This window comes from Bos mutus, chromosome X (assembly GCF_027580195.1).
Source record: "Bos mutus isolate GX-2022 chromosome X, NWIPB_WYAK_1.1, whole genome shotgun sequence".
In the NCBI taxonomy this organism is placed as follows: domain Eukaryota; kingdom Metazoa; phylum Chordata; class Mammalia; order Artiodactyla; family Bovidae; genus Bos; species Bos mutus.
This window is the reverse complement of record NC_091646.1, coordinates 95,246,097-95,268,237: the sequence shown is the minus strand read 5'-3', so window position 1 is coordinate 95,268,237 and position 22,141 is coordinate 95,246,097. Positions and strand designations below refer to the sequence as shown.

Sequence of the window (22,141 nt, the reverse complement as noted above, 5' to 3'; positions counted from 1 at the left end):
AATTTGCTGCTTGATTTGGATATAGCCCTGAATGCCAGCCCAGAAGTGTGAAAGATTATAACAAAGATCTTCCTTCCCTGCTGGAGAAACTTGAGAAGGAAGTCATTATTGGAGGTGATTTATTCATGCTTTGACTCCCTTGTAGCTCAGGTGGCAAAGAATCCTCCTGCAATGTAGGATACCTGGCTTAGATCCCTGGATTGGGAAGATGCCCTGGAGAAGAGAAAGGCTACCCACTCCAGTATTCTGGCCTGGAGAATTCCACGGACTGTATAGTCCATGGGGTCCCAAGGAGTCAGACACTACTGAGTGACTTTCACTAACTAGAAGCAGTTCAATATCATTTTGATTATTTGAGCTTGAAAAGAGCTAACACCACTATTGCGGAGGAAAATAGTGTGCCAACCCTTTCTACCTCATAAGTATTAATAGGTTCCACACCTGATTTTGACCCATTACTAAATTAGCAGAAATATTCCATTACTTTATCTACAGTGTTTTGTATAATTTTAGCTTCTTTTGATGCTTTTTTTTTCCTTAAGACTAAGGCTTCCTCTTCCATAACTACATAATTGACGAGCATCTAGGAAAATTATAGTGTGGATTAAGATACAGGGATTAACAAAAATGTAACTGAGTTGTTTCTCCTCTGTTTTGAAGTGTGAAAGATACTCATTCTAAAATCAAAATGAGTTTATCACCACACTTCTAGGGTCAAGAACATTCACTTCAGTTCAGTCGCTCAGTCGTGTCCGACTCTTTGCGACCCCATGAATTGCAGCATGCCAGGCCTCCCTGTCGATCACCAACTCCTGGAGTTCACCCAGACTCATGTCCATTGAGTTGGTGATGCCGTCCAACCATCTCATCCTCAGTCATCCCCTTCTCCTCCTGCCCTCAATCTTTCCCAGCATCAGGGTCTTTTCTAATGAGTCAGCTCTTCGCATCAGGTGGCCAAAGTATTGGAGTTTCAGCTTCAGCATCAGTCCTTCCAGTGAACACCCAGGACTGATTTCCTTTAGCATGGACTGGTTGGATCTCCTTGCAGTCCAAGGAACTCTCAAGAGTCTTCTCCAACAACACAGTTCAAAAGCATCAATTCTTAGGTGCTCAGCTTTCTTTATAGTCCAACTCTTACATCCATACATGACTACTGGAAAAACCATTGCCTTGACTAGATGGACCTTTGTTGGCAAAGTAATGTCTCTGCTTTTTAATATGCTGTCTAGATTGGTCATAACTTTCCTTCCAAGGAGTAAGCGTCTTTTAATTTCATGGCTGCAATCGCCACCTTCAGTGATTTTGGAGCCCCCAAAATAAAGTCAGCCACTGTTTGCACTGTTTCCCCATCTATTTGCCATGAAGTGATGGGACTGGATGCCATGATCTTAGTTTTCTGAATGTTGAGCTTTAAGCCAACTTTTTCACTCTCCTCTTTCACTTTCATCAAGAGGTTCTTTAATTCTTCTTCACTTTCTGCCATAAGGGTGGTGTCATCTGCATATCTGAGGTTATTGATATTTCTCCTGGCAATCTTGGTTCCAGATTGTGCTTCCTCCAGCCCAGTGTTTCTCATGATATACTCTGCATTTAATAAGCACAGTGGCAATATACAGCCTTGACATACTACTTTTTCTGTTTGGAACCAGTCTGTTGTTCTATGTCCAGTTCTAAGTGTTGCTTCCTGACCCACATACAAATTTATCAAGAGGCAGGTCAAGTGGTCTGGTATTCCCATCTCTTTCAGAATTTTCCACAGTTTATTGTCATCCACACTGTCGTTGATCAGGTAAAATAGAATTTTCCTTAGCCATATTATTTTATTAAATTATTTTCTTATGTCTCTGAATTAATCATGATAATTATCAGCTTTACGAGCAAGTCCATCAAATTCTTAGGTCTGTAAAATATTTTATCTATTTTTTTCATAAATAACACAGGTAACTCAATTTTTCTGGTTTTGAGACTCTTTTTTGTGGATAAGGCAGCTCTTTGATTTGTTCAAAAGGCACTATCATTAGCTGTTCTCCAACAAAATAGGTAAAGAAAAGAAAAAGGAGATGAAGCCCAAATTGCTCTGCTTTTCTATTCACTATGGGAAAACACACACACACACACACACACACACACACACACACCCACCCATGACTGAAGGGCTAGTGATTGCAAGTATTGAACAAAATGAGGTTTGGAGATTATCTAAGGATTTTAATCAGACATTCTACCCAGAACTCCATTAGCAAAGAGATGGTGTTGCAGTGGTGCATTGAGAAATAAGCATTTTTTTTATAGTTCTTTCCACTCTTTGTATAGTCTCTGTTATAAATGCTAAAATATCTATCTACTATGTCTATCAGCCTTCAGGTGTCTATCAAGTGCTCAAATTATATAAAACTATTAAATGTTCATGACATTGTACAGGAAAAAGGAATCAAGACCATCCCCAAGAAAAAGAAATGCAAAAAAGCAAAATGGCTGTCTGAGGAGGCCTTACAAATAGCTGTGAAATGAAGTGAAAAGCAAAGGAGAAAAGGAAAGATATACCCATTTGAAGGCAGAGTTCCAAAGAACAGCAAGGAGAGATAAGAAAGCCTTCCTCAGTGATCAGTGCAAAGAAATAGAGGGAAACAGTAGAATGGGAAAGACTAGCGATCTTTTCAAGAAAATTAGAGATACCAAGGGAACATTTCATGCAAAGATGGGCTCAATAAAGGACAGAATCGGTATGGACCTAACAGAAACAGAAGATATTAAGAAGAAGTGGCAAGAATACACAGAAGAACTGTACAAAAAAGATCTTCATGACCCAGAGGATCACGATGGTGTGATCACTCACTTAGAGCCAGACATCCTGGAATGTGAAATCGAGTGGGCCTTAGGAAGCATCACTACGAACAAAGCGATAGAATTCCACTGGAGCTATTTCAAATCCTAAAAGATGATGCTGTGAAAGTGCTGCACTCAATATGCCAGCACATTTGGAAAACTCAGCAGTGGCCACAGGACTGGAAAAGGTCAGTTTTCATTCCAATCCCAAAGAAAGGCAATGGCAAAGAATGCTCAAACTATTGCACAATTGCACTCATCTCACACTTCTGTAAAGCAATGCTTAAAATTCTCCAAGCCAGGCTTTAGCAATATGTGAACCACGAAATTCCAGATGTTCAAGCTGGTTTTAGAAAAGGCAGAGGATCCAGAGATCAAATTGCCAACATCCGCTGGATCATAGAAAAAGCAAGATGGTTCCAGAAAAACATCTATTTCTGCTGTATTGACTATGCCAAAGCCTTTGACTCTGTAGATCACAATAAACTGTGGAAAATTCTTCAAGAGATGGGAATACCAGACCACCTGACCTGCCTCTCGAGAAACCTCTATGCAGGTCAGGGAGCAACAGTTAGAACTGGACATAGAACAACAGACTGGTTCCAAATAGGAAAAGGAGTACGTCAAGGCTGTATATTGTCACCCTGCTTATTGAACTTATATGCAGAGTACATCATGAGAAATGCTGGGCTGGAGGAAGCACAAGCTGGAATCAAGATTGCTGGGAGAAATATCACTAACCTCAGATATGCAGATGACACCACCCTTATGGCAGAAAGTGAAGAAGAACTAAAGAGCCTCTTGATGAAAGTGAAACAGGAGAGTGAAAAGGAATGAATATGGTTGGAAGAACATTCCTTAGAAATAGTATATTTTTACAGCTTAAAATTCATACAGATCACCTGGCAAGGTGAGAAAATATGAGATTTTTATATTCTCGGAAAAAAATCAAGCAAACAATATCTTAGAGCCCAGACACTAATTGATAGCAAAATAATCGTGGATACTAAGAGGAGCAAATTGGAGGCAATTGATGGGTTATGGAAGACATGGAAACTTTCAAGGGAGGCACTTGCTTCAGACTGTGATTTGCTAATTAATTTGCAGAAATACAACACGAGATTAAACAGCTGTCCAAGTCTCCTTCTACCTGTATGAGAAAGAAGCAAATGTGCAATTAGCTTAGAGAAGATAATTTTTTCAAGTTCTAGAACCATTTTTGGAGAGACTACCTATGTAGTCCTTAGTTGAGACCACCTACTTTGAAATGTCAGGATTTGAGTTTTTATTATTATTATATGTTTACTTCTCAACAGTATTTGTAAGCAAAACGAAATTGTTTTTACCATTTAAAAAAAAAAGTGGTGAGCTATAGTATTGTAAAGTAATTAGCCTCCAATTAAAATTAATTAATTAATTTTTTAAAAGCAGTGGTGAAAATATGGATGATAGTTTCCTTTTCACATTTTTCTTATTTTTAAAATTTCTAAAACTTTATAAACATAAAAATGATCCATGAAATACGTTTGTGGTTTTCACCTATTACATTGTAGGTGGCCATGATTTTTAAGGAATTTTAAGATTGAATTAAGATAGAGAGTATTATTTTTGAGTGTCATTGATGTTGTTTTCTGATTTCCTTATGACAGTGCTGCTGTGAATAGCAGTGGGTGTGGTGTTGCTGAGGGCAGTCCCCAGGACCCAAATGCCTTAAAAACCTGTGAGTGCTACAATTACAAATATTTGTTTTCATGTCTTATTTTTATATACTGAGCATAATATAAATGAAATATCTGATAAGTAGTGGTCACAACTATAGACAGAGCAGCAAGCCCTGAGGCTTGCTGGCCACATGGGAGCCCGAGGTGTTGGTCCTTAGCCTTTTCTGCTCATGATCCTTTGGAAAACTGTTCACATCTTGCTTTTTACTGCCGAGTCTTAGTTTCCTCACTTGTACATTAAATGTATTTCAATAAATGACCTTTATGTTTCTTTTGGCTTATTCTGAACTGTTTAAACCTATTGGAGTGACAGATATCACCATGTTAAAATGTTAAGGAGATGACAGATTTACTGTGTTTTATGAAATGACTAACTATAAATTTAGAAACTGTGGATAGAATAATGGATAGAAAAATGGATATGGGGCTGTTGTGGTGCTAACTACAGAACAAACCACCCCAAATGTACTGATATTAAACAACAAGAATGCCTTGTATTATTATCTCTCACACTTCAGGGGTCACCAGCCTCATCTAGGCGACTCTTGCTCGGGGGTCTCTCAGGCAGTTGCAGTCAGATTGAGAGTGGGACTGTTTGTTCTGGACACTGTTCTGATGTGGCCTCTCTGTGTGGCCTAAAGTTTCTTCACAGAATGACAGCTTGGTTCTGAAAGCAACTGAACCAGGAAAGACAGATGATTATGAAGAAGTTGTATTACATTTTCTGACCTAGTGTCAGAAGTCACATGGCTTGATTTTGCTGCAATCTAGTATACTCTCCATTACGATCAAGTCACTAAGACTGGGCCACTATGTCTCCACATTCAAAGCAATATTGAGGGCTTTGTGGATATGTCTTAAAAACAACAAATAGATATAAATATATACACATACAGGCCTTCATTTCCAGTTTGTTTGTTACATCCTATAATTTGAATCATTACATAGTCCACAAAAAATGTTGAAGATTCTGGAATGTCCTCTTTGCTGTTTATGTTTCTGTGTATATCCAGGCTGATTTTAAACACTAGTCAAGTTCCCTTTGTTTTTTAAGGAATCTTTAATAGAAGGTCATAATTACACATTTTTTTTTATGTTAAGCTTGAACTGGGGTCCCCCATACTTACATTAACACATGTGTCATCTAATTTTGTGTGCTAATGCTTTGAACATTTTTAAAATTCATCCCCAAACTCTAATCACTAATTGAAACAGCTGCTTTATTTGAACAGCACTTGCAAAATATGTAAACAAGCCCTATTTCGTGTTTTGGCAGCAACTGAGTCCAATTTCATCAAAGAGTTCTTTTGCTCTGCACATACTCTTCACCTGGCAGCGAAAGGGACTTCAAGCCTGGAGCTCTTCTTCCTCCCGTTTGGCATGCACACACGCTACTGTGTCATCATCCTCAGTAACAGAAAGGTGAGAATGGAAATGGGGTGGGCGCTTTCATTAAGGGCTGGCACTTTAATAGGATAACCAGTACAGGCAACTTGAGGACAGCTGAAGATTCTATGAATGTAGATAACAATGTTAACCCTCTGGTTGCTAAACAAAGAGCTTATCCTCAAGAATAAGCCAAGAGTTACACTCAGAACAGATCAGATCAGTCGCTCAGTCATGTCCGATTCTTTGCGACCCCATGAATCGCAGCACGCCAGGCCTCCCTGTCCATCACCAATTCCCAGAGTTCACTCAGACTCATGTCCATCGAGTCAGTGATGCCATCCAGCCATCTCATCCTCTGTCGTCCCCTTCTCCTCCTGCCCCCAATCCCTCCCAGCATCAGAGTTTTGTCCAGTGAGTCAACTCTTCACATGAGGTGGCCAAAGTACTGGAGTTTCAGCTTTAGCATCATTCCTTCCAAAGAAATCCCAGGGCTGATCTCCTTCAGAATGGACTGGTTGGATCTCCTTGCAGTCCAAGGGACTCTCAAGAGTCTTCTCCAACACCACAGTTCAAAAGCATCAATTCTTCAGTGCTCAGCCTTCTTCATAGTCCAACTCTCACATCCATACATGACCACAGGAAAAACCATAGCCTTGACTAGACAGACCTTTGTTGGCAAAGTAATGTCTCTGCTTTTGAATATGCTATCTAGGTTGATCATAACTTTCCTTCCAAGGAGTAAGCGTCTTTTAATTTCATGGCTGCAGTCACCATCTGCAGTGATTTTGGAGCCCAGAAAAATAAAGTCTGATACTGTTTCCACTGTTTCCCCGTCTATTTCCCATGAAGTGGTGGGACTGGATGCCATGATCTTCGTTTTCTGAATGTTGAGCTTTAAGCCAACTTTTTCACTCTCCACTTTCACTTTCATCAAGAGGCTCTTTAGTTCCTCTTCACTTTCTGCCATAAGGGTGGTGTCATCTGCATATCTGAGGTTACTGATATTTCTCCCGACAATCTTGATTCCAGCTTGTGTTTCTTCCAGTTCAGCGTTTCTCATGATGTACTCTGCATATAAGTTAAATAAACAGGGTGACAATATACAGCCTTGACGTACTCCTTTTCCTATTTGGAACCAGTCTGTTGTTCCATGTCCAGTTCTAACTGTTGCTTCCTGACCTGCATACAGATTTCTCATGAGGCAGATCAGGTGGTCTGGTATTCCCATCTCTTGAAGAATTTTCCACAGTTTATTGTGATCCACACAGTCCAAGGCTTTGGCATAGTCAATAAAGCAGAAATAGATGTTTTTCTGGAACTCTCTTGCTTTTTCAATGATCCAGTGGATATTGGCAATTTGATCTCTGGTTCCCCTGCCTTTTCTAAAACCAGCTTGAACATCAGGAAGTTCACGGTTCACATATTGCTGAAGCCTGGCTTGGAGAATTTTGAGCATTACTTTACTAGCATGTGAGATGAGTACAATTGTGCGGTAGCTTGAGCATTCTTTGGCATTGCCTTTCTTTGGGATTGGAATGAAAACTGACCTTTTCCAGTCCTGTGGCCACTGCTGAGTTTTCCAAATGTGCTGGCATATTGAGTGCAGCACTTTCACAGCATCATCTTTCAGGATTTGGAATAGCTCCACTGGAATTCTATCACCTCCACTAGCTTTGTTCTAGTTGTCTGTAAATTTTGTAAGGGCTGGTAAGGAAGTCCCATGGGAAGAGAGTGGAGGCACACCTAACCTGCTGGGCCTTCTCTATCAGCTATGTATAGTTGCATAACAAGTGACCAAACACTGCTAGGCTTAAAAAAATCTGTTTGTTATATCACATTTTCCATGGGTCAGAGATCCAGATGTAACCTAGATGGGTCCTCTGTTTTAGGTCTGTCAAGTCTTCAATCAAGGCATCAGCCAGTGCTGTGTTCTCCTTGAAAGCTCAATTGAGGAAGGAGCTGTTTCTAAACTCTCTCAAATTTTTGCCAGAGTTAATTTCATGGTTCTAGGAACCATGCATCTTGCTTCTCTAAAGCCAGGGAAGGAGAGAAACAGAGAGAGGGAGAGAAGGGTGGGAGAAAGGAAAGAGAGACAGAGAGAAAGAAAGAAGACAGGCTTCAGAGGAAACGTTTTATGGCATTATCCCCTTCTGGAAAGACACTACCATGTGTTGATCTGACAAGGGAATTGATAACCCCCAGGAGATAGCCCCAAATGTGGACGGTAAAGAATCTGTCTGCAATGCGGGAGACCTGGATTCTGACGATCCCCCGGAGATGGGAATGGCAACCCACTCCAGTTCTTGCCTGGAGAATTCCATGGACAAGAAGAGTCTGGCAGGCTACAGTCCATGGGTTCGCAAAGAGTCAGACACAACTGAGCGACTAACACACACACACACACACACACACACACATATGCACTATATTGAATTCATAGGCAATGAAATAGTGGTAACTGGAAAGAGGTGTTATATTGACCTGTTGCTTGTAGTATCATTTATACCTGAAAAATAGCATAACCTCTTAAATATGTCAAGAATATTTTAATTTTACAGTGAAAATTACCATTTAGGAAGAAAAAATGCTATTTAATACTAATGGTAAATTTTGTTTTTCATTTCCTTTAAAGTTTGATTTAACTGAATTCATCTATATAAAAATTTATAAAAAAAAATAATAACTCTTGTGTGGCCAGTAGTTTAATAAAATATTTCACAATCCCTTTTCAATATCACTTTATAATATAGCCCTAGAAAAATACTAGGTTTAATTCTCAGTAGCCTGGTAAGAGTTTGATTTTGTTTTGCTTTGTTTTTTGCTATCAGTTTTTAGCTTTTTTGACCATACTGTTCAGCTTGCGGGATCTTAGTTCCCTGATCAGGAATTGGACCTGGGCCTGGTTCTCTGGACTGCTGGGGAGCTCCCACTATTCTTTGAATTGTACTATTTGAATATTAATATTTACTTCCATAAATTTTATCTAAATTAATCAAAATATAATTACACTGAACTTGACATCTGTTTAAAACAGTCCTTTGATTACATATATTTTGTTCTTATCAGAAAGAATATTAAGAAAAACAATAATAATGAACGTATATTGCTATCAGTTGAGAAATAATGCTCCTAATCTAAAGTATTGCATTGAATTACAATTGCTTGAGTGGAGAAATACATCTATTAATTTACATGTTCAATTTTATTGCTAATTATATTTAAAAATGTAATTACACACTTAAATAGATAATCAATCACCCAAGTCCACTTAGTTAGTTCCTTTTCTTATTAAATGTGTGATAACTTCCTTGCCATTAAGAACTACCTGTTGAAAACTATGATGTAATTAGGCCCCAGTGTGATAGCTTTCTGTGTGTAAAACAGAAATGTTTCTACTAAAGCTGCTACCGAGGGTCAGCCGTTTGTTTCATTTTGGCTGTTCCTTTCAAACTTTCAAATAAAGTGAAATGACTTGTGTAATAGTTGTTTGAACAGAAAAACAGTTTTGCAAAACTTCCATCAGTGTTCATAGAAATTCCTCAATTAGGAGAAAACCTACAGAAGCCTAAAAATTCATGCTTTTAAGTGCTAGAAATCCAAAAAGATTTCTCTCATGTGTGGAAAGGGACAGACTGAATGAGGAAACTGGAGCAGAATCATGACCCAGTCCCTGAGAAAGTGCACTTTCTGGGAGGAGAGGTAGACAGACCCCCACACAGAGCACACAAACACTGCACAGAATAAAGCCATGTGTTGCTACAGCCATGGCACTCTGTCTTCACAGTGGTGCCTGTGTGAAAAGCTGCTGGGTTCCAGCAGTGGAACTGGGTTCCACAGCTGGAAACCACCCAGCATTGCTGGGATCATCCTTATGAGAGAGGCAGGGGAATCAGCCAGGGATCCTTGACACAGTGCCTGGGTTAAAAGTCCATTCCATTTGTAGCTACTTTCTGTGACCTGACCAGCCCTTTTCCACCAACACATGAGCCTTTTTTGTTGAACCAAGCCAGAATCCTCCTCCCTCTGGGTATTTATCTTCTAATCCTTCACTGTCCTTTTTCTGTCTACAAAATTTGGTCAAAACAATCGAAACCAAAATCCTTGCCTTGCTGACTTGAGGAAGTAGCAGTCAACATCCCTGAACAGCTTACGCAATGCAGATTGGTCCTGTCCTGCACCAGGGCCCCCACACCAAAGAGAGCATCAGCCCTGCCACATCAGATCAGAAGTTGAGAGGGCAAGGGTGCCTGCTGCCAGGTAGAAGACCCCACAAGGCCTTCTTGTTGATGTGTGGTTTATAGCAGCTTAGTCTCAGGCTGTGCCATACCAGTTGTTAAATGTATTGCACGTCACTCTGGCCATCTCCCTTAGATTTGCATAAATAAGTGGAACCTCTCACATGATTTTTGCACTGTCCCTTGTTTCATTTTGCCTCAGCCTCTCTGTCTCTGCTAATGCAGAAATTAAGCTGGCAGTCTCTATTATGTATATGTAATTATTCCAATCAGTGTACAACTTTTTCAATCATAATTAATGTACAGACTTAATACTGATAACAATATTGATTTTGCTTATTTTTCCTTTGCTAGCAAGATAAAAACATTATATTATGCTAAAATCTTTATGTAATTTTACATTTAGGCAAACTAACTTCAGTTTTATGAAAGTTATTTTTATAGTATAATTTGCTAATGGTTTATTCTATTTTCTATGATTTTAAACAGCAAGCTACAATTCATTTGCCCTTTGATTTTTCATTTGATTTGTTACAACTGCATTTTTGTTTTTTCTTCTGGTAACTACACTCCTCCCCACAGGCCAACCCCCTGACTTGTTCCCTGGGAAACAGAGAGAAAGTGAAATCCCAACTGGCCCATAAACACTTTGAAACATTTATGAACTATAGGATTTCTGCTGGCCATATAGGGGCAGGTTAGGTGAACTTTGAAGTCTCCAACAAAGTGGTGAAAGTGAAAGTCACTCAGTCGTGTTTGACTCTTTGCGACACTATGGACTATACATTCCATGGAATTCTCCAGGCCAGAATACTGGAATGGATAGCCTTTCCCTTCTCCAGAAGATCTTTCCAACCCAGGGATTGAACCCAGGTCTCCCTCATTCCTGGTGGATTCTTTACCAGCTGAGCCACCAGGGAAGCACAAGAATACTGGAATGGGTAGCCTATCCCTTCGCCAGGGCATCTTCCCAACCCAGGAATTGAACTGGGTCTCCTGCATTGCAGGCAGATTCTTTACCAACTGAGCTACCAGGGGAGCCCACCAAAGTGGTAAATGTTCACAAAGATGGACAGAGCTCGAGCCCCTCCACACTACAAGACTTCCTCTGACCTCACCTACCCTACTTCCCCTGTTACTGTGTAACCATCAGCATACATTAAGCACTGCAGCCTTTTTAGAAAAAAATAGAAGAAGAAAATCTGAAAATGAGAATTTTGTGCCCAATGGTAGTTGTTTATTTAGGGGGATCTCCTCTAGGTTCCTTATCAATGATACAACCATTTATTCTGTAAAGATTCCACATGCCTCGGGTACCAAAATGTTAGCTCCAGGGGACTGCACTTCAAGTGACATGTAGAATATGAGGAAACAGGAATTCCTGTTTTCCCAAATCCATGTTAATTTTATGGACCCTCTCATCCTTTTTTTTTTTTAATTGAGATATAATTGATAGATAACACTGTATAATTTTGAGATGTATACTGTGTTGGTTTGATATACTTATATGTGGCAGTATGATTACTGCTGTCATGTTCTGGTGAAGGATCAGTTGTGTCCGATTATTTGTGACTTCATGGACTGTAGCCTCCCAGTCTCCTCTGTCCATGGAATTCTCCAGGAAAGAGTACTGGAGGGGGTTGCCATTTCCTTCTCCAGGGGATCTTCCTGACCCAGGGGTTGAACCCTGGGTCTCCTGCATTGCAAGCAGACTTTTTACCATCTGAACCACCAGGGAAGCCCTGTTATAGTCATGTTAGCTAATGCATTTATCACACATATTGTTTCTTTTTTGGTTGAGAACAATTAAGATCTATTATCTTAGCAACTTGGAAGTTCATGATATACTATTGTTGACTATAATTACTCTGCTGTGCCTTAGATTTCCAGAATTTATTTATCTGCTAGTTACAAGTTTCAAACCCTCTCCTTCTTGAAGAAAACTATAGAATATGGAGTATGGCTTATTGTAAGTTTAAAAATTTGACACCTTCAAGCCGTATTCTAATTAATCTCATTTTATTATTCAGTTCACTCCTCCCAACAGAGTTTAATTCACCAACTATATAAAACCAGTTTTCTAGGCATGGAGAGAGTAAACACACAGAAAGGGTAGGAATACTGAACCCAAGGGAATCACATTTGAGTGGAGAAGACAACTTGCATAAATCTGGCCCAGCTCACACAGAAACTTAGTGTTAGTTTGAAGTAGGTGCTCCCTCCTGGTTTACGAAAAATGCTTGCTAAACATATGGCACAGTCATGAGAATTAGAAAAAATGCGTTTCTTCCTTAAATGGATGCAACCTTATGCTGGGATGACCTTGCCCTCAGTAAGATGCCCCTTGCAAGACATACTCTTTCCTTGTATGCATGGTGTCCTAGACATGTCCACTCGTTTCTGTAACACAGATTGTGACCATTTCTGGAATAGTGGGAAGAATGCATAGCAGAGTCTGGGTTAATTGATTGATAAAGGAGTTTGGATAAGAAGGATGAGTAGAAATTTGCTAGTAAACAGAGTTTGGGCAGAGAAGTATGCTCAGGAGAAGATTCTAAGAACATGAGGTTGAACTAAGCATGAAACTTCATGAATACTTGAATTGCCAGTTCTGAGAATAGAATGTTGGAAATGACAGAAAATGCTTTGAATGTATAAGTCAGACTAAAAATGAAGAGGGCCCTGAATTTTAACTGGAATAAGAAAGCTGAGTGCCAAAGAATTGATGCTTTTGAACTGGGGTGTTGGAGAAGACTCTTGAGTCCCTTGGACTGCAAGGAGATCTAACCAGTCCATCCTCAATGAAATTAGTCCTGAATATTCATTGGAAGGACTGATGCTGAAGCTCCGATACTTTGGCCACCTGATGTGAAGAGCTGACTCATTAGAAAAGACCCTGATGCTGGGAAAGATTAAAGGCAGGAAGAGAAGTGGACAACAGAAGATGAGATGGTTGAATGGCATCACCAACTCGATGGACATGAGTTTGAGCACTAGGAGTTGGTGATGGACAGGGAAATGAAGTCTGGTGTGCTGCAGTCCATGGGGTCGCAAAGAGTCGGGACATGACTGAGCAACTGAACTGAACTCAATTTATTTTTTATTATTGAAAGCAGGAGCCCAATAAAAGCCATATTGAGCATAGGCATGATCTGATTTTATTTTACTTTGGAAAGCATCTCTGGAGGCAAAACAGAAAGTAGACTAAGAGTTAAAGGCAAACTGGGAGACCAAGAGACTGGCTGGAAGACTTGCAGTCTATTACACTACTCCATACACATCCATCCTCTACGTCCCTCTGCTTTCCCTTATTATTAATAGCAGTCAAACAGAAGAATGTGAGAACCAATGGTGAAAGAAGAGGAGATGATGTTGAATCTGGGGAAAATAATGGGATAAGAGCACTGTATATGAAGATCAATCTTACTGGCAATTTCAGTGATGTTCACACCTGCAGAGAAAGCAAATTTTAATTTACTTGCAGAGCAAATTGGTGGGAAAAAAATGTGAATAGAAACTTCTGAAAAATATGGTGATAAAGGCAAAGAGAGATTGTTAAGCTCATTGCCACAGTAGCTTCTGGCTCTAGGCCCAGCCTAATGTTTATTTGAGAGATGTTTTCCTACAATATATCATGTGTTTTTATTAAACAATCAATTCATATGTTATGCCATTTAAATATATATTACCTTCTCAAAATGTCTATGGAATAATCTCTCAGGCATGTAATTAATGTTGTGTTAAAATTATGTTTAAAAAACTCAACTTTTTAGTGCAAGCATTTAATCTTGTTATATGCCTTCTTCTCACCTTCACTGAGTCTCTTAGCTCAGTCATTCTATGAAAAATAGTACTTTAAAAGAATGGCAATTATTCTTACTGGTCAGTTTCATGTTATAATTATTACAAAGTCAAATAAATAGTCACAGTCAATGATTGATAATCTCTCTCTAGTGTATGGAATTTAACATTTTAAAATTTTAGCTTAGGTCTCACTTGCCTGTTGAGTTATCAAAATAATATAGTATTGTACAGCCAATGCAAATACACAGATTAGAAAAATAGTAACATCTGGGTCCAGTATGAGAGCGTAAGTAGAAGTTAAGACCTATGAAACAACATAGGGATTTGATTTTCTGTCTAGAAATGTGTTTTTTCTTTTCTTTTTTAATTTTTTTTAAGGTTGAGGTTGGTTGTATCTGGAGGGCATCCATGACTTGGCCAGGGTTACCCAGCTAATTAGTGGCAGAGCTGGAATTAAAACTTTCCTGACAATTTAGTGTTGTGTTCTTTCCTTCTGGGTCATTAACAGCTGGTCTTGTAAAATTGCATGAACTGCGTTGTTTGAGACCTCCGTTTAACTAGATACAGAAAGAACAAAATATTTTTTGTGAGGGTTTCTTACAATTGACAATGGGCATTGGCATCTTTCTGGAAAATGCAAATTCAAGTAAATATGCAGACTAGAAAATATGTAATAAGAGCAGAAAGGAAATTTAACAGGTGACTATTAAGATAGCTTACATTGACAAGTGCCTATTGTGTGTTAGATAATTTCATTTCCCTTGTCACTACCTCTAGACTTGGAATGTAAAGGGCTTCTCTACTTTAAACAGTTCTTTATTCCATTTGTATTATTTGCTGGTCTGATTTTATTTCTAGAAAAATGGAGGGAAATAATTAAATGATACTGTAAGTGAATGTTATGAATAATTTGCTGGAACAGGCATCATTTTCAATTACATTGTTTCTTTTTTTTAAAAAAAAAGAACTTTGAAAGTGACAAGTTAGATGAAATAATTTTTTGAAAAGTGATATATTGTCTAAGACGTAGAGTTAAGTGAAGTTGAATGGAGTCATAGTTATTGATATTTCAAGGGACTAATAAATGGCTAGGAAGATGTTTATCATTTATATTTTAGAAAAATATTCTGTATTTTGGAAAATAGCAGTTTACTCCTTTTGTATTAAATCTCATGAGTTGGTATTCATTTTCAGGAGTAGACAAGCTATATAGATCTGGTTTCATTCAGGTACACATTGAAAAAAACATACAATTATTATAACTCTATAGTCACCAAGTCTAACTTCTTATGAAGACTATGTTGACACAAATCATCAATAAACAGTCTATAATAGGAAGAGAAAAAAATTTTGCTTGAGTCTAACTGGTCGCAAAGAGTTTGACACGACTGAGCGACTGAACTGAACTGAACTGAGGACTATAGCCTGGAACATAGATTCAAGAGGCACTTGGGTGGTGTTCCCCCAGACTATAAAATGTAGGAGGCTAAAATAGACAGAAATCAAAAGGTACATAAGTTGTTTGTCAAGAATTAGTATTGAATCTGGCAAGAAGTAAGGATCTTGCTAAGCAAGGGTTGGTTTGGGGCCCCAAGTGTTTGCACACTTACGAACTCTATAAGAGAAGACCTTTAAGCCATAAGATTGCAGCTGTATTGAGAATGGCTTTCCTGCATTGGAGAAGGAAATGGCAACCCACTCCAGTGTTCTTGTCTGGAGAATCCCAGGGACGGGGAAGCCTGGTGGACCGCCGTCTATGGGGTCGCACAGAGTCAGAAATGACTGAAGCGACTTAGCAGCAGCAGCAGCAGTGGTAGTGTTCTTGAGTTTGAAAAGGTTCAGAAGATTCAAGTTCTCAGTGATGCAGGACTGTCTGAAACTATATCCACAATAGCCACCCACCAGCATTTTGAATGCCTGAACCACAATTACTCCATTTTGATTTTTATTCTTTCTTTAATTATTAAAGCAGATATAAAATTCATGTTTCACAGGCTGTAAGACAGGCTATTCTAGTTAGCATAAAGCTTGAGCCAAATCGTATATAAGCCCAAATGACTTCCCCATAACTCAACGTGAAAATTTCTTCTATTAACTACATTTTAGGTAAAATAACTGATTTTTAGATAAAAATAAACAGAAAAAAATTAAAAGTAAAATATTAATATTTTGTTTTCTTTGGTGGGTTGATGCGTTTGCACTCCAGTTACTGAAAAAAAAAGTTTTTTACTGTACCCTGTGGCTTTGTGGGATTTCAAAACTTTATATCATTAGTATTGATCACTCAGCTGTATGTAGTAACACACATACAAAAAAAATTCAGATTGCTAGCTTGGGTTTATGTTTGAAAAGTACACGTCTACTTAGTAAAAATTACTAGATCTTCCACATTTACTAAGATCTTGAGGACTTCCCTGGTGGCTTAGACAGTAAAGCACCTGTCTACAATGCGGGAGACCCAGGTTCAATCCCTGGGTTGGGAAGATCCCCTGGAGAAGGAAATGGCAATCCACTCCAGTACTATTGCCTGGAAAATCCCATGGACAGAGGAGCCTGGTAGGCTACAGTCCATGGGGTTGCAAAGAGTCAGACACGACTGAGCGACTTCACTTTCACTTTTAGGTTATTTACATGCAAATGAAATTTGGCAAGCCTGCTCTCATTCCATTTAAGTGGATCTCTTAAGTGCTTGCTAAGTGCCAGCAAAGGGTTAGAGATTATTCTAAAGATGTGTTTGAGCAAACAACATATACATAAATGATATACAAGTATATTGATCACATAATAAAAATATACCAAAAAATTTAATATCTTAGATAACAAGTGAAATGACAAAAATTGTTGTTACCTCATGTAATCATCACCACATTCTTTACTTTCATTCTCATTTGCTTGAATTGTTTAATTGTTTTAAGCTAGCAGTCTTCCAAGAATATTTATAACTGTTAGGATCAACTGCTGTCAATGACACCTTGGGACCTTCTTAATCCATCTCTGTGTTCTGGTTGCATGCAATATTTCTCTCATACTATGGCAGGGCTGTATTTAATCCTTATGTTCTCCACCCATTTAGGATGTATGTTGCTTAGTAATACACCATGCATGTTTTTAAAGATTTATCCTAATTTTTTCATGAGCTTTTAAAATTTAATATTATTGTGTGGTTGTGTTATAGATTGGAGAATTAATATATATTTTGGAAGGAAGAGGCATTATCCCTTTGCCTTCCAGATTCTTTCCAGTGGATTCTTCATCTCCACTTGAGTATAGCTGTTCTCCAGAAGAAGGTAAAGTATTCATGCATTTTATATAATTTCTAATGTTGAAGGATAGTATTGTTCTTCATAGAGTCACCTAAGCACTCTCACAGCACATTTTTCCAATATATAATTACAGTTTCAAAAGCTCCCTTTTAACTTGAATATGTCAGCATCCATGGAATAGAGCACCATTTTAACACTTAAGAAAATGTCAAGGGTACTTCTTTTTAAATCTTTATTTTAGTCTTCAGATAAATATTGAAATTTGGCATTCAAATATTTACTCAGCAAAGTTTTCCATTTTCCAAGTATTTTAGAAATAGCTACAGTGCCAAATTCTATATATTATAATTTGTTTGTTATTGTTTTAGTTGCTAAGTCGTGTTTGACTCTAGACCTCATGGATTATAATGTAAAGAATCTACCTGCCAATGCAGGAGATGCAAAGGATGAGGGTTCGATCCCTGGGTTGGGAAGATTTCCTGGAGTAGGACATGGCAACTCGCTGCAGTATTTTTGCATGGGAAATCACATGGACAGGGGATCCTGGTAGGCTGCCATCTCTGGGATCGCGAAGAGTTAGAGCCCTCCAAGGATCAAACCTGTGTCTCCTGCATTGACAGGTGGGTTCTTTACCACTGAGCCACCTGGGAAGCCCTAGATGATATTAATGATATAACCTGTACTTTTACGCAGTGTTCTAGTTTAAAGTGTAAAGTTGTTACTGAAAGAAAATTGCAGTTCTTGCCAGTCCTTGAGAGATGTCTTTCTTTACATTTTTTTCTGCTCCTCTTACTTCTAATCACTGATAGGAGAACAATGGTCAATGACTAGAGCTCTTTGGAGAGAAAATTATCTTTAATTCCTGAAAACTTACTCTTAAACTACTGATTTAGAACTACTCGAAATGTGTTGCTGTTGTTGTTTAGTCACTCAGTATGTCTGACTCTGCAACCCCATGGACTGCAGCACGCCAGGCCTCCCTGTCCATCACCAACTCCCGGATTTCACCCAAACTCATGTCCATTGAGTTGGTGATGCCATCCAACCATCTCATCCCCTGTCGTCCCCTTCTCTTCCTGCCTTCAATCTTTCCCAGCATCAGGGTCTTTTCAAATGAGTCAGTTCTTCGCATCAGGTGGCCAAACTATTGGAGTTTCAGCTTTAGCATCAGTCCTTCCAATGAATATTCAGGACTGATTTCCTTTAGTGTTGACTTGTTTGATCTCCTTGCAGTCCAGAAATGTGTTACCTGTTTATTTTTACTCTTGTTAATAAAGGCCACAACTGCAGTGTTATATTTCAGACCTCCCAAGTCCACCCTGGATAACAATATCAAGGGCATACATGATCATTGCAATCATGATTGTTTTTACTTCCCCTAGTGCTTACTAAAGATGATCCAGTTCTGTATTTGAAATGTAAGCTCCACCAAATCTTGGATGTGGACCTTAAATTGCCACTGACTAATGAAGCCAAGGAAAAGGCCTTGACTTTTGCAGCACAGCACCAGATGTCGAAGATAGAGTATGAGAGAAGGTTGATCACAGGCACTCTGGAGAGCAGTAGCATCCGAGTGGCCATTGCCCTCCTGGGACTGACCAAGATCGAGGTAGGAATGGAAGAAAGAGGACGTGCTGAAATTAGTCTATCTTTTTTTGTTTATTTGTTTTCTTTTTTTAATATAAATTTATTTATTTTAATTGGAGGCTAATTACTTTACAATATTGTATTGGTTTTGCCATACATCAACATGAATCCACCACAGGTATACACATGTTCCCCATCCCAAACCCTCCTCCCACCTCCCTCCCCGTACTATCCCTCTGGGTCATGTACAGAGATGTTACACTCAATCATGACAATGTTTCTACATATAAAAATGATGAAAGCTGCTTTTCCCCACAAAGACAGCTCTGTAGCTTTTTTCTTTTTTACCTCATTAAATAATAAATCTGAAACAAACTGTTGTACTAGGTAATTTTAGGCATTACACTCTGGTGGTTATTTCACAGGAATTTTCAGTTCTCGCTATACATTAGCGGGCCCTGGAGAATTAATGCCAGTGCCCAGACCCCATTCTAGAACATTAAATTATTCTAGAGAAGGGGGTGAGTGGGAACATGTTCTAAAATTTGCCTAGGTCATTCTGTCATTCATCCAGAGAGGATCAATTCTGGGGTCAGATACCAGACTCTAGCACTGTCCAGCTGTGTGACTGTGAGCTGGTAACTTAAAATTCCCAGTTTTGATTCTGGGAAACAAAATTCTAGCTTTGATTTTTTATATTTGTAATAAGGAAATAATGGTCATTAATAAAAACTGAGATAATTATGTAAAATGCTTAGCATAGTGCCTGGTATATAGTGCTTTCTAGATATATATCTTTGTTGTTGTTGTTACTATTACTGTAGATTCTTATTATCATAGCTTGACCTCTATCTTATAATTAAAATAAGGAAAAGTCAAATCTCCACAGAGCCACCAAAGCAAGTCTTCTGAAATATAAACCCCTGCACTTTGCTCCTTTTCTCCCCTGGCTTTTCCAACTTGTGTCAGAATGAAAACCACCATCCTTACAATAGTTTTCATGACCCTCCTGGTCATCCTGGTCAGTCCCAGCATCTCCACTGAACCATCCTCTTCCCTGACCTCAGTGTCTGCACTGGAGCCCATTCACTCCCATCCCTCCCTGTGCACAGGCCTCCCTGCTGTTCTTCATGTGCCCAAGGAAGGCCTGCTCCTTGTGGCCTGTGCATGTCCGTCCTTTGTAGCTTTTCCCTGGACCTGAGAGACTATGTCCCTCTTCAGGTCTGCTGGAAAGCTACCCTGAGGTTCTGCTTTACCGACTTAAATTTTTAATAGAATCCCTTACTTCCACCAGCCACTCTCCAAACCCTAAACTCCCTTCACTTTTCTCTTAGCAAAAACTGTCTAAATGCAGAAAATAACTAGAGAAGGGTTGAATGTGCAAGTTTAAGAAAATCAGCTACATCACATCAGAACATACAGACACATCTTTCTCTGCCATCATACAGATAGTCATAGTTCTCTTTTCAAGCGTAATTATCACTGTACTCTTGAAATGTGATAATGCTAATGCTTTTTGCAGTAGAACGATAAACAAGATTGATTTTGAAAGTACCCTCTCCTTATGTAGTATTTGACACATTTTTCCCCAAATGCTTTTATGTGCACTTTTCAAATTATTTCATTGAATCCATGGAGAAATGGAGCGAAGATAGGATTACACTTGTAATACAAAAAACAGGAAATGACTGAGGCATAAAAAGATCTAAGTTGCCCTAACTGACAGGACAGAGATTACAGCCTAGATCGGGGCAGAGACAAATTTTAAAGCTGGAAAATAAATAAAGCTGAACACTCAGAGACACATAGTACATAGTAAACCTCTTACAGACCTGTAAACCAAGACTCCAAAATAGTCAGATAGTAGCCCAAGGTGACTCCACTGGTTTGTGACAGATTAGAAATAGGCCTGGGTTTTTACCTCCCAGTCTGTGGCTTGTTTTGTTGCCCTGTATAGCCTCCAGATCATATGTTCATTTCTTAGTTTACTGCCATGAAAATGTATAATGGAATAAATGAAAGTCTACAATCCTCTGTTATAACATAAAATAACTATATTATAAATAAAATCTAAAATTATCCTTGAAATAAATCTGTTTAGAACTAAATCTAATTGAATAAAGGTAATTACTTTTCTGCCAAAGAAAATGACACGTCTAATTTTTTGTTATACAGCCATATGCAATTTGAATCGTTGAAATATTTATAAGGTACTAGCATTATGATGTATCTACTTTATATACTGCAGGAGACGGGATCTTTTGTCAGGAACTTGAATATCTGGCACTTTACACGTAGAACTCATATTGGATTCATATCCTCCTGGCCATTAATAAACCAACTCTAATGATATACTCAGTGGTACTAGAAAGATTCAGAGCTTGCAAGGGAGTTACCTAATGTTTTCTATTACTTTCCTCAATTTTATGTTTTAAAACTCATGCTTTGTACTCTGGGATAAATGGCAAAGAAATTCATTGAAATTTTGAAATTTGACATTTTACAAAAGGAAATCTGAAAGATCCCCTTGGTGAGGATTAAGTAGGGTAAAGAAAAGGTTTTTGTATTTGTCAAATGTAAGTGCACTTCAAATCTTCAAATCACAAAGTAAGTACCTGTCGATACTATCAAAGAGAAACAAAGGCAGATACTAGGTAAAGCAAGGATGAATTTATTCAGTAACTGTTGCATCAGAGAGGACCGAGCATGAACTGAACTGAGGAGAGAGAGTGTGCTGGAGCCTGAGAAGTGTCAGGGATACACAGAAGTTTACAAGAAGCAGGAGGGAATTGGTCACAGTGATCCGGACTTGTTAATTGATGCTTATAAAGAAAAACAAACTTCTGGAATCTTTATGACCAGAGATACGTAGTGATTCAAGTTAGAACCAAGTACCCACCTGGCTGGGTGCATTAGCTCCTTGAATTTTTGTATTTCAAAGAGAGGGTTCTGAGGTCCTGGAGAAGACAGTTCTGGGTGGTAGATTTACATCTCTAAAGAAGGGATTTATAATTGCCGGCTTTTTAAAGTAACTGTTTTGAGGTGAGGGGGGAGCCTATGTGCCTATATCAGATTTTGGCTGGAACAAACAGTAAATTATCCTGGCAGCATGGCAGCACTTGTTCTAGTCTCTGTGTGTGTGTATGAGGGAGAGGGGTGGACAAAATCATTTGTGCTCAAAAATGTGCATTTTCTATAGGCTAAAGTTGAGGCCTAATTGAGAAGAGGGCTTGGAGGAGCCCAACTAGAGTCTGATCAAGAAGAGAATCTGTATCTGTACATATTATTTTGAATGACTTGCAGATATAGAAGGCAG

General features: G+C 38.7%; 1 protein-coding gene across 3 annotated transcripts in view; it reads left to right on the top strand.

The window, feature by feature from the left end:
• CFAP47 (cilia and flagella associated protein 47) overlaps nucleotides 1–22,141 on the top strand; it is a 502,187-nt gene that overhangs the window by 275,767 nt on the left and 204,279 nt on the right. For all 3 annotated transcript variants that reach the window (XM_070365964.1, XM_070365963.1, XM_070365962.1), the window contains 4 exons: nucleotides 4,476–4,546; nucleotides 5,824–5,969; nucleotides 17,151–17,262; nucleotides 18,621–18,847. In XM_070365964.1, coding sequence (XP_070222065.1) covers nucleotides 4,476–4,546; nucleotides 5,824–5,969; nucleotides 17,151–17,262; nucleotides 18,621–18,847 — 556 coding nt within the window. The remainder of the gene's footprint in view (nucleotides 1–4,475; nucleotides 4,547–5,823; nucleotides 5,970–17,150; nucleotides 17,263–18,620; nucleotides 18,848–22,141) is intronic.